Below are 13,093 nucleotides of genomic sequence, written 5' to 3'. Positions count from 1 at the left end.
GGTCATCATCTGTAATACCAAATTCTTCGGTCGAGTCAACACTAAAATTTGAAAACTTACACTAGCAACTTTCTAAACAATGAAAGCATTTACATGACTTACAGACTGGTTTGTAGGACCCAATATGTCCCTCTCACTTAAGTACTTTGATTCCTCCCCGCGAAGCTCAAATTCTGGATAAGTACTGGCCATCAACTTCTCAACAGTTTTCACAGTTTGAAGATCATAAAACTGTTGAGGAACTAATACAACGTCAACAGTTGCTTAGCAGTCTTGAGTTGCAGGTGGGGGAACTTTACCTTCACCAATGTCAAGCACCCATTTAGATAAAACCTTCAATTCTTCAATTTCAGCAATAGAATTTCCTTCACTCAATCTCATGTTTTTTTTAACTCGGAAAATTTACAAATATCCCACAAACGTGATCTAGTTATGCAAGCAGTAACAACATCAGCTCGGTCACCCCCGGTATGACTGGAAAAATCTGTCTAAAATCACCTCCAAAGATAATAGTGATTCCGCCAAAGGGTAGTGTGAAGCGGGAAGGATCAACAGATTTCATAATATCTTTCAAAGTTCGATCTAAACACTCAAACACATATCTATGTTGCATAGGTGCTTCATCCCAAATTATGAATAATAGGAATCTTGAATCATGAGGGCGCAGTCCTTCCGCCAGGCCTTAAAGTTGCAGCAATACCCTATGTGGCCACTGGAAGTACAATTTTCCCTTCAGACCTTAGTCTAGCTATAAGAGTTTTCCATAAATAAGTCTTTCCACAACCACCACTTCCATGTACAAAAAAAACACCTTCGTTGCCACAATACACTGATTGAAGTACAATGTTGAAAACTTCAATTTGATCACCATTACATGTCTGTAACAAAATCTTACATTGAGCTTTTATTTGGGCAGTATCATACCCAGTCTTTTCAATAACTAAATTATTTTTTCCCAAAATTCAAGTAATTGTCGGGAGGTTGGGGTAACTGATCAAAATTTTTCAAGGATTTCCCTATAGACCGAAGTAATTCATGAATTTCTGCACCAAACAAAAATTCCAATTGTCAGAAAGATAGACAAACAATAGTTACTATGGTAAACAGTTTACTAAATACTTCTTTGAATAGTTATTAGCTTAGTTCATTTTTATTTGAAAGGTTAATAGGTTAATAGGTCTCAACAACATTTATCTATTTAAAAAGGTTACACGTACCACCGAGGACATAAAATTCAAGTTATCGGTCATTAAGGATCAAATGTTTATCATTTTCTATATGACGCCTCTTTAAAAGAATATCGTCAACCATATGATGCCAGTTCGAAGCCCACAAATTTCTGATATCAGTAACTTTGCAATTGACAATTATGTGAACCAAGACGTATCTGGGGAGGTAATCCGCCATCAGAACATTGCTGAAGTGCTTCGTTCCACTCTTTGTCATCATCCAGCAAACCATACTCTTTACATGCTTCCCTAAATGTTTTGAAAATTACACCGCTAACAGTTCTAAGGCTTTTAAAAGATGTTGGATCACGTACTTTTGTAAGTAACAGGTGCAAAAACCATGATTCCCCAGCACTGTGATGAGCATAACACATTCTGCCTATCTGAGAACCACGTTTCCTTGCATTCCATTGTCTGGAACTATCATTCCACACATAATGCTGGGGAATCTCATCATAGGTGTACTTCCTTGCATTCAAGTATTCACTGTTCAACTAAAAAAAGGCTTCTAGCTTACTCTGTTGGTACTTCTCTCGGGCCTCAACTTTGGTCAATGATTCATTGGCACGGGATGTGCAGTTTTGCTGATTAGGCAGATGAAATGGAAGCCGCTCCACAGATATAATTCTATGATGGATTGAGAAACCAAATATCCTATAGGCAGCTTCGGAACCACATAAATAGCGCCCATCAAAATAAGCATTTATCTCATCAATGGTTTCGTCGGTATCAACCTCTTTTCTCCGTTTTTTCCTGCGGGTAACTTCCACAGTGGCACGATCATGTCCTTTAAGACAGTATTTAAAAATATATTTTATACTACGCGCATGACAACAAACCTCGACATTAATGTGACACTGATATTTAACCAATAAATCACGGTTATATGGGACCACACACTGGTTGTCCAGTTCTGCTTTTCAAACATGAACAGATATATCTTGTCTCCGACGTCGATAAATAGGAAATCCATTATCATCAAAAGTTGTCTTTTCACAGTACCTTGAATGAACAACTTAATGTCAAACTTACGTGGTACATTTTGGTTTGTGCAATTTTAAATTACGAAACGGAGCAAAAACTTACTTTTAGGGATAATGCCGAATACATTTCAAGTCTTTCATACAGGGTGATTTTATATTCTGCAGCCCACAAGGGCCATGAATCATAAATTCCCTGAAAGCTGCATATCCTACATGATCCAGCAGGGGATCCGGGATCTCAGCACTCACAAATTTGTCAACATTTTTTTTGAGATTCTTTTTAGAAGCACTGTTGTTATGGATTAAAAACTAAGGTATATAACTGCTGTATTTATTACTAAGGAACGTGAGCTTCGAGGCTCGATTTGACTGCTCTTGTGTTTCGTGACTCAATTTGCCTTAACAAGATGCCTACGTACCTTGCTGATTGCCAATGATCAAGTCAAAAAATGTAGTTTTGATTTGTGGGGTGAGGCCCCTTATATAGATGTTGGGAGTTCTTGAATTGAACTTGGGTTAGGAGACCTTGTGGTCAAGTCTCAGAATTAGAATGGACTTTGGAGTCCTAAGAAGTAGGAAGCTGATTCCTTATCCCACCAGGTTCCTTGAGGGTCAATCTACAAGGATTTATTTCTCCACTAGGACTCATCTTATCAGCTGACTTATCCCTTATTAATTAATTACGAAATTAATTAATATTCAGGGTTTTGGGCCTTCTCAAATGGGCCTAGCTGTTGGCCCAATTCTGATATGATTAATGCAACATTAATTACATACCCGGGCCTTATTTTCTTCCCTATCAACTGTCAAGCCAAATTAACATATGAACATGCGGTAATCCACGTTTTTTAAATTCAATAACATACATAATTGCATTGTAACAAATAAACATTAGTCACAAATTAATAGCCCAACTTATTTATAAATTTTGTTTTATAAAAGATGCATCCAACACAAACACCAAAGTACACATTTTTCTTAATGTCCACCATAAGTTGTTCAAACTTCAACTTAAAAACTCTTGATATAATGTCTGGGCAGTTTGGTGGCTCGCATCCAGGAAGGTACTCCATCATTTTCAATATCTCATCCCAAAGAGAATTACATGTCATGGTGAGGAAAATATCAGGATGACCTACAAACCAACATACAGCTAGCGCGTCCTGGAAGTTTTGTTGCATGTATAGCCTTGATCCAACAAATCCGGAAGGCAGTTAACACATTTGCCCACATTGAAAGTATTCGAATCGCCTTTCTTTACAGAATCACAGATACGGCTATATAATTCATTACGCAAAATTGTTTGATGAGTACGCAACCGCCATAGTCGTGTCTGCTCAATAGAGGAGAACGCATCTACTAAATACTGTTGGAAAAGCCTCCCTCCAAGCCGAGGTGTCATACCTGGAATATTTATTTGTAAAGGTTAGTTTCTTTAGCCTAGTAAGGTAAAAAGGTAAAAATATAACATGTCCAAATCCTTACACATAAAAATTTAATTTCATATAAATGAACAGTTAACTAACCTTCATTCTCTCTAACTTGAAATGAATAGCAATAGTAATCCTTCATAGATAAATATACACGTTTACGGGTTGTCTTCTCTACACCATTCTGGAATTTAATCTTAGAATAGAATGGGATATTGAAGAGCCATAAGTTTCGGATGAACGTAAGAAGCACGCACTAAACCTTGAATTTTGTCATGAATGACTATATCTCGATAACCACATGTGTCATCAGTATCACCAACAATAATAACCGCAACCTCATCACTTGGACTAACATGATTTTCACGACCACTTTCAGCTCCGGAAACCTTCAAAGTAATCTCAAGATCAAAGATTTCATCACTTTCAAAAAGGTCATGTTGTTGCCTGAATTTCTTCACCAGTTCATTTGTCTCATCCAACATCTGTATAAGGCCTTGAACAACCTCTACATCAACAGTGGTCTGGTCCTCAAGATTCACCCACCGCATCCGGTTATTGACCTCATTGGCAGTGTCATATATAAAGCTGATAGAATTTAGGCATCTCATTGTCGTTTGGAATTCATGAACCATGTTTTGACCATTTAACCAATAGATGTACGGACCTCTCCCTGAATTGATAGAATGATCAAATGTTACCACCGGTGGATGTGAAACAGAACATGGCATTATAAAGCTTTATTATACAACAAAATATAGGACCTTTCTTAGGGTGGTTATATAAATGTAAAAGGTAACGCGGAGTGGGTGGTATAGGCGGCAATTTAACTGTTCCCTTCATCTAACGGAGTGAAAAAACAGCCTCTCCTTGATACATTTCTTATTAACTCTTTCTTCTTTCCACAATCGAGCGTTACACTGGGAGCAAGTTGATGAACGACTACCCAAACTACAATACTCTTCTGGCACAAACCGTCTACATCTTTTTCAAATGTTAGATATGTCGAATTGATCACTTCCAGGCCCCATTTATTTGGCCCTGAATGTTACTGAATGAACACTATCTGACCGCATCTTTCATTCAGGTCATTTGTCTGAAAACATTTAACACATGAGCGATTCATAAATCACCTAATCATTCATGTAGATAACTTTATCTGAATGATTCATATGATACTGTCCACACTTTTTATCAAGCTTTTATATTATTTTTTTCCTTCTTTTTTGCAAAAGCCTATTTTCTCTTTCATTTTTAATATTTTTTTATTAACTATAATTATTATGACATTCATAATTATATCATTTTGCACTAACATTAAAACAAATATTATGATAAACAAGTTATTTTATTAAGTTAATATTTTTTTAATAATATTCCCATGTATCCAAATTTAATATCTAACTACACTATATTATATTATAATCAATGAAACCTTAAAATTTTGAGAGTGGATCGATAGTACGATACCTGCTTAATTTATTTAACTACCCTTATTTAAATTTTATTTAACTACCCTTATTTAAATTTTATTTTTACTTAATTATCCTAACTTAATTAATATATAAATCAATAAATTTTTTCAAGTTATAAACATTGCCCTTTTTATTTTACCCAACTAAAACACTTCTTTTTATCAAAAAATCACGAGCAATTTTATTTAATAAAATATTATATTTATTAATAACTAACCAATTACTTTTACTAAAGCGTATTAGTACCTTTTTTTAATTTATACATGTCTTTGTCTGAATTACATTATTTTTTAAAATATTTAGTGCACCTAGCATTTTAAATGCTTAGCACTTTTAACATTCAATATTATATCAATTTTAAAATCTTGTAATTTTTTCAGACTCATTTAATCACAAAATTTAATCATTCAGAAATCATAAAAATAAATATATACCAAATGATCTTAATCAATTGATATTCAGATTTTTGATTAATTCAGATCATTCAGAAATATTAATAATTCAGATATAAATGGTTCAGATTTGCCAAAGGATTTGACTTGTGAACATAAAAACAAACATCTTGCTTGCTACATACCAGGTTTGGCATCATCCTCTTCCAAAAATCCATCATCAGTCCAATATTCTTCTGCCTCAGAAATATACTCAGCGCCCGATATTGAATAATCAGAATCTCCAGAACCATCAGATAACATATTTGGACCGCTAACATTAGGGATTGTGCATTTATAACATTGATCAGTACAACTATCTTTTTCATTAGTTATGTACAATACAAATATACAAATTCGAATTTAAGATTGACCTTCTTCAAAATCATCACATAATATAGTGCGGTCCTCTGGGCCAAACAAAGTACGACCAAATTCGGTATGATACTTCTTACATTTCTCTTCTTTACCAAAGATGGTTGTTGAAATCTGTTGAGTGTATCAGTTGTAATAGTCGATAAAATTGTTCCTCGATTGGTACGGTCTGCAATTAGCAAATCAGGTAATTAAGTTACTAAGTTCATGTGAGTGCGGTTTGCAATTACTATGAGAACACATACTAACCTCCATCTATTGAGTTAGGGTTAACTGATTGAACTATGTTGGAAATATTGGAAAGAGGAGTGCGGAAATCATAGTGGGGATCAGTGAAACCTGCAAATGAAGGTGCATATTGTATACAAAAGATACAAAGTAAGTAGTATTACAATTTATTAAAAACGATGCAAAATAGGGTGTAAAATTTGCAAAATTAGCAATCTCTTCAAATAATTTGTATTAAAAAAATACAAATCATAGAACTAACACAGACTTATATAACAAAATTGAAGCTTTGGGGTGAAAAAGTTACAAACCAGAAACATTCACTTTCATCTTGCCTTTCTCCAACGGCTGCAAATCAATGTTCGTTACATCAGAGAGCGGACTGCCTTTTTTGATATTCTTGTGGTATTTCTTCTTCGGAATACTTTTCTTCTGACGATTATAACCACTAATCAAATTCTCAGAAGTGAAAAGATGCCCTGCTCTTTCTTCACCATTATCCTGTTAGTGTACTCTGAAGGTTAATATCTTTAAATAAGAACTTTAATAATATAGTTAAATTTACACAATTTCAGTTTTGAACTTACCATAACTGCTGCTATAAGTCTTCAAATGAAGGAAAAGAAGTTGAGCTTCGAAATATAGACAATGTAATAAAGTTGACAAAAAACCCAGTTGCAAAATTGAAACTTCCGGCTCAGAAATCAAGACAATTAACATAGCTTTATCATTAATTTTTAAACCTCCTCAGCAGTACAAAGAAGAGTGGTTTGGTAGGCTAGGCAATTAAGCAGAAAGGAATTGGATGAGTGGCAACTTTGGTAAATTAGAAGACTTTGGAGGTCGAAGTCTGTAGAGTTTTTTTACAGTACAAATCAGACTGTAAGAATTATTATATAAAGAGAAGAGAAGAAAAGAGATTAGATTACTTAAGAGCAAGAACATCACTACTTCATTTATTGCAAGTACAGGGTAAAAACAACAGCACAATGCTCAAATCAGACTTCAATTAAAGATCAAAACCTCAAAGGACTTAAACTCATAAGAATCATTATCAAGTATCTAATATATAACATGGGGAGTGGAGCCTCATAGTCTAAAATTAACTTTGGAACTATTATATCATACAATCCTAAACACTGTCAAGTTCATATCATTTCTCAATTCTCGAATAATATACATTAAACTACCACTCCGAAGAACCTCTATCCTTTCTACTACATCCTACCAACCACTACAAGATCACTATAAAAATTAATTCTTAAAAGACTATATTCCTTATTTCTTCCCTGCCTACCTAGCGGATGTCCTGACACACACGTTTTGACACCCAATTATTTGTTTTTTACCTTCCTTACTAATGCCACAAATTGACAGACCCTTAATTTCTTGGTTTAAAGACTAAAAGCCGGTTGTTACAAACGTAAGGGCTTGCCCCTTACCGGCTAAGACCAAAGGCCCGATACTCACTGAAGCTACTGCCCCTCAAAGCCCCGCAATAAGCTTGCAGCCTGCAGCACCTCTGGTACACCTCCAGGCTCCAGATATACATGAACTTATTAGATTCACATAAAAAAATTCCATGTAATTTTTTTTTACTGAAGCACTGAATCACAATTCAGTCCAACGTTGAAGTCACATAATGATATTTACATTACAACTCTAATGTCCCAAGCCCTCCCTTTGTCTTAACTCTTGATCATGTTCTGATTTCTACATGCACTAAACAACGTTGTAAGCCACCTAGATTGCAAGCACGTTAGAGACAAAAGAGTTCATATCGTAATAAATAAAGTAATCACATTCTTGGACTAGATTCACAACTCAACAAGATGGCCTTCTAAAACTCTAAAAACTAACACGCTAGGGTTACAGCTTCTGACCACGAATTCTTCCAGTTTAAAGATTGCAAACATGGCTCAAGTTCTCAGAGGAGCAATTAATGATCACAAGTCCCCGAAACAAAGTAGGTTGGTTACCACCTGCTCGTTTCACTTTGAAGTATAAGCTTTAAGTCTTGAGCAAAACCAACTTCAATTTTGACAACAGACAGGTCCTGTAACCTTAAACCTCCTCCAAGGCATCCACAAACATACCTGGCTAATAGAAATATATCATCACAGACAAATTCCCTATATAAATTTCCATTCTACGATTGTCATAGTTATGAAACTATACAGGGAAGTTATCAACTACAATCTTGGTCTCCATTATATTTTATAAATATGTGTCATCTCTATTATATTTGAAATCTATGTGTCATTAACATAATGATAAATCTTCATTCCCTAGAAGTAATCTTCTAAGCAGGTCCAGTCTACTAGAAACAACTTGGAAACTACTGTGTTGGATGACTTAATAGTGACAGTAACAAAATATATCAATATATACAAGTACTGGTAAAATGCACCAATATAAAACGAAAGGGTGTGTTTCTGAACTAACATTCCCAGTTTCCACAGCACAACCTTGTCCAAGGCATCCACAAACCTACCTGGCTAACAGAAATATATCATCACACACAAATTCCTAACAAATTCCTATATCAATTTTCATTCTATGATAGTCATAGCTATGAACTATACATGGAAGTTCTCAACTACAATCTGGGTCTCCATTATATTCAAAACCTATGCATCATCTCCATTATATTTGAAATCTATATGTCATCAACATGATGATAATGCTCCATCCCCTAAAAGCAATTTCCTAAGCAGGTTCAGTCTACCAGAAACAACCTGGAAATGACTTTATACTGACAGGAATAAAGTATATCTATATGTACATATTTAAGTACTTGTAAAATATAACGATGTCAGACGAAAGGGTGGGTTTCAGACCTAACATTCCCACAGTGGCACTCAATCTTGTCCCCCCGCCCCCAAGAAATGCTATCAAATTGCATGTACAATAATCTGCTTTTGATTGCAGGAAACAAAACTATGCTTTTGTACCATGTTAAGTGGTCTTGAGTAAGTTCCTCTATTCTCTCTACACATCCTCACAAGTCACAACCACTGAGGACTCAACAGCTCCTCATGACTAAAGTTACAGAAATCATTAATAAATTAAAATACATATACACGCCTTAACTTATCTCATGATGAGACATATACATAAGATAACTATTTCATAAAATCTATTAGTCTATAATTTAATCACCAAAACTATTTTTCTACTTTATACAGATCCACTGTGAGACAAAATCCAGCTTATGATAACTAAGAATAGACATCTCATAAATAAATGCATGCTACTATGCCAAAATAACAGTGACTTAATAATCAACTAATTAACATTTGTGAGTTGTGAATCATAACAACATTCACAAAACAATTAAGGGTAGCAATTATATTATTATAAATAATCAGAAAATTCATCCTAACAGAAAATTACTAGTCTAAAGAAAATTTCCAAGTTTCTCATTAATTCATCACCAAAACCGATTCCACAATAATAAGCAGTTAAACAAAAACTAAACTTAGTACCGAAAGACCATCTACATAAACTTATCTAAGACGAGGGGGACCTCATCCTCTTCGCCTTTCTACTATTACCCTCCGAAACAGCATTCACAAAAGAGTCCATAATCCGCTGCTGCGATTCAAGAATCATCTCCATCTTCTTCACCTCCATATCCATTCGCATCGCCTCTACTTCCCTCACCATATCCATCTTCATCCTCTCCATTCTTACAAACCCATCCCCTAAAGCCTTAATCGCCCCCACCAACTCCATGGCAGGATCATCAGTTTCCTTCTTGACTTCCACCCTCTCCCTATTCCCATTGTTCCCCATTCCAAACCTTCCCACACTACCATCCCTAAAACCCCCAAAATTGGCAACATCACTAGTCTTCGGAGTAGTATAGCCACCATCAAATTTGTTATACATTGCCAGCGGAGTAGGAGAAACCATATTCCCCCTGGTCGGAATCCTATTCCAAGAGCCCACATTGACACCATTTCCACTCAAAGCATAACCATTCCTAACACTCTTGGGATAAAATCCGATATCCTCATCGTCGTCGTCGTCCTCAAGTGAATTCTTAATGACGGGCAACGCAACAGCAGTAGGGCCTTTCTCCATAGAATCCATCCTCCCAAAATGCAGCCAAGAAGAATGAAAGCGATTCCTGCCAAGCGCAGAGGAGAATCGCTGAATTTCATTCCGATACCTCTTCCTCAACTTCTCCATCTTATGCCTACACTGGACAGAAGTTTTTGCAGGGTCATTGGGGCAGCGTAAAGCAACACTATCCGCCACTTCCTGCCAATGACAAGCCCTCAAATTCCCCCTACGCAAAGAATACCATTTCTCTCGATACGAGTCGATAAGCGCAACAGTTTCATCGTGAGACCAGCAGGGCGGAGGGAGGCGGCGGGAGGAGGTGGTCCCGGCCGGAGATGGGTTTGGAAGATGTTGAGGTGAAAGTGAAGGGGTAGTCATGGGCGTAGGATAAGAGTCATGGGGGTGGTGGACATAATCATAATCAGGGGGTTGGGGTTGGGGTTGGGGTTGGGGTTGGGGTTATATTGTGGTGAGAGGTGTGCGCCTGATTTACAGATCTAACAAAACAAGAGGTAACGGATTAGGTTCGGGGAGGAGTGCTAATGTGCGCCGGACTGTTAGGGGGCGTTAAACTACGCACGTGGCTGCCTTTCAAGGACACTCTTACCACCACCGCCTACCTAGGGTTTGCTTGCCTGCTGCCCAGGGATTGCGTGATGCGTTTTGTTGCAATTTCCATCCAAAATCAATTAATAATTAAAATTATTTGATTATTAAAATCAAATATTATAATCGAACGTTTCCCTTTTGAGGTGCGGTTTCGGTTTGAGATGGTGCAGTTTCGATTTTAAAATTATATTATTTAATATAAATTTAATTCTTTAAATAACATATTTTTTTAAAAATCTAGGGTATTTAATTGGATTTAAAAAAAATAAAATCTGACAATATTTAATAGGGATTAAAAAAGTCTTTTAAAATATAGGAGTATTCAATTTAGATTTTTAAAAATTCATTAAAATCTGGTGGTATTCAACTTGAATTTTAAAAATCTATTAAAATTTGGTGGTATTAAAAATTCGTGGATTTTTTTAGAGGGCTGTATTCAATCAAGATTTTAAAGGATTTTTTTGTATTCTTGAAATCAAGATGTTATGGATTAAAAACTAGGGTATAGTAATTGTTGTATTTATTACTAGGGTTCGTGAGGTTCGAGACTCGATTTGACTGCTCTTGTGTCTCGTGACTCGATCTGCCTTAACAAGATGCCTACGTACCTTGCTGACTGCTAAGGATCAAGTCAAAAACGTAGTTCTGGTTTGGTGAGGGTGAGACCCCCTTATATAGGCATTGGTAGTCCTTGAATTGGACTTGATCTAGGAGACTTGGTGGGAAAGTCCCAGAGTTAGAATGGACTTTGGAGTCCTAGGAAGTAGGAGGTAGATTCCTTATTCAATTAAGTCCCTTGGAAGCTGATCTACAAGGATTTATATCTTTATTAGGACTCATATTGACAGCTGATTTCTCCCTTATTTAATTAATTACGAAATTAATTAATATTCAGGATTTTGGGCTTTTTTATTCCATCAGGCCTGATCTGGTCCATCAGGCTTGATCAATGTGTTGATCTCGTTTGTCTGAATGTCATACATCTTCTTAATGGGCCTTGTAGCCCAAACCATGTTCAATCAATGCGATATTAATTACGCAATTAGGATTTATTTTATTCCCTATCATTTGCCCCCCAACTCCTGGGAAATCATAAAAAGATTTCGCAAGAGTCAAGTTCATTCGTTCCCTTACAGGGTATCGTTTTTGCATAAAGTGTGGAGCGACCTACACATTTACAACGATTTGCCTTTGTACATGACTTTGGTGATTTATTTTAATTTTCTGGAATTTTCCTTTAATTTTCTGAAATTTCCAGCAATTTTTTAGGAATTTTTTCCCTCTCTTTTCTTCTTTTTCTTCTTTCTCTCTCTCTCTCTCTCTCTCTCTCTCTCTCTCTCTCTCTCTCTCTCTCTTTAATATACAATTCGACCAGGAATCCCATTCGACCAGGATCCTGGTCGAACTAGCCCCTGTTATGCCCTGGTCGAAGGTGTTTTCGAGGAGATGTTGTCGATGAGAATCCTGACCGAATTCAGTCAGGATTTTTGTTTTTGTTTTTTGTTTTTTGTTTTTTTTGACCCTAATCTTGACCGGATTAGCCCCTACCTAGTCCTGGTCGACAGCTATTTCGATCAGAAGTATTCGACTAGGATTCCTGACCCTTTCAGTTAGGATTTCTTTTGTTTTTCTGACCGAATTCAGCCCTCCTTTTGATCCTGGTCGTGGTCTTCTTCGACCAAGAGTATTCGATCAGGAATTCTAATCGAATTCGGTCAAGATTCAAAGTTTGTCTGAGAAATTTCTGACCGAATTATGGGCTAGATAAGTCTGGTCGTTGAGATTTTCGATCACATGGCTTCGACCAGGAACCTAGTTAGAATCCTGACCGAATTTAGATCAGGATTAACTTCTGTGTTAGGCCTCAATGATACTATAGAAGGGGGTTGAATATAGTATCTACAATTAATTTGATTATGAACACTAGTATGTAACAGAAAACAAGTTTATTTAATATATCAAACTCTGTTACAATAGGTTTAATCTACTCTCTCAGTGATGTGTGATATCACTAAGAGCTGCTAGGGTTACAATGAATAATCTTCTCGTGAATGATAACACTTATAGTGTAAACCCTAATTTGTGTTTATATAGTACACAGTTACAAGATATCTTCTAATTGATATGAAATATATCTCTTCCTAAAATATATCAATCGGATATTATCTTCTTACAAGTCTTCTAGTCGTCCAACTCCTAAAGCATATCTTCCTTTGTTTAGTCCAGATCCCATCCTAGAAATCAGCCGCACTTTACTTCTGA

The 13,093-nt window shown here is 36.0% G+C and overlaps 2 protein-coding genes across 9 annotated transcripts; both read right to left on the bottom strand.

The window, feature by feature from the left end:
- Positions 1 to 3,126: 3,126 nt before the first annotated feature.
- On the bottom strand, positions 3,127 to 9,408 carry LOC141663933 (uncharacterized). Of its 8 annotated transcripts, XR_012551754.1 has the most exons (8): positions 6,739 to 9,408; positions 6,463 to 6,652; positions 6,173 to 6,262; positions 5,923 to 6,092; positions 5,695 to 5,822; positions 4,407 to 4,738; positions 3,739 to 4,315; positions 3,127 to 3,616 (listed from the first exon to the last, which is right to left on the bottom strand). XR_012551754.1 is itself a non-coding variant. In XM_074469799.1 (5 exons), the coding sequence occupies exons 1-5, from the start codon at positions 6,739 to 6,741 to the stop codon at positions 5,802 to 5,804; spliced, it is 474 nt and encodes a 157-aa protein (XP_074325900.1). In that variant the 5' UTR covers positions 6,742 to 9,408; the 3' UTR covers positions 5,547 to 5,801. The 8 variants fall into 8 exon arrangements, 2 of the variants coding, with proteins under 2 accessions (XP_074325900.1, XP_074325889.1); XR_012551759.1 differs by lacking the exon at positions 4,407 to 4,738; XR_012551751.1 differs by having other exon boundaries at positions 5,695 to 6,092; positions 6,463 to 9,408.
- Positions 9,409 to 9,552: 144 nt separating this feature from the next.
- LOC141663922 (uncharacterized) lies at positions 9,553 to 10,894 on the bottom strand. Its single transcript, XM_074469770.1, has one exon. The coding sequence runs from the start codon at positions 10,598 to 10,600 to the stop codon at positions 9,665 to 9,667; it is 936 nt and encodes a 311-aa protein (XP_074325871.1). The 5' UTR covers positions 10,601 to 10,894; the 3' UTR covers positions 9,553 to 9,664.
- Positions 10,895 to 13,093: the final 2,199 nt, after the last annotated feature.

Source organism: Apium graveolens, chromosome 1 (genome assembly GCF_009905375.1).
Source record: "Apium graveolens cultivar Ventura chromosome 1, ASM990537v1, whole genome shotgun sequence".
In the NCBI taxonomy this organism is placed as follows: domain Eukaryota; kingdom Viridiplantae; phylum Streptophyta; class Magnoliopsida; order Apiales; family Apiaceae; genus Apium; species Apium graveolens.
The sequence above is the reverse complement of the archived record's forward strand: the minus strand, read 5'-3'. Positions and strand labels throughout refer to the sequence as shown.

Coding starts and splice junctions, on each gene's coding strand:
- LOC141663933 (XM_074469788.1), bottom strand. Junction 6,263..6,462: donor GATGAAAGTGAATGTTTCTG/GTTTGTAACTTT, acceptor CTTCATTTGCAG/GTTTCACTGATCCCCACTAT. Junction 6,093..6,172: donor CCCTAACTCAATAGATGGAG/GTTAGTATGTGT, acceptor TGCTAATTGCAG/ACCGTACCAATCGAGGAACA.
- LOC141663922 (XM_074469770.1), bottom strand. CDS start 10,600: ATGACTACCCCTTCACTTTCACCTCAACATCTTCCAAACCCATCTCCG.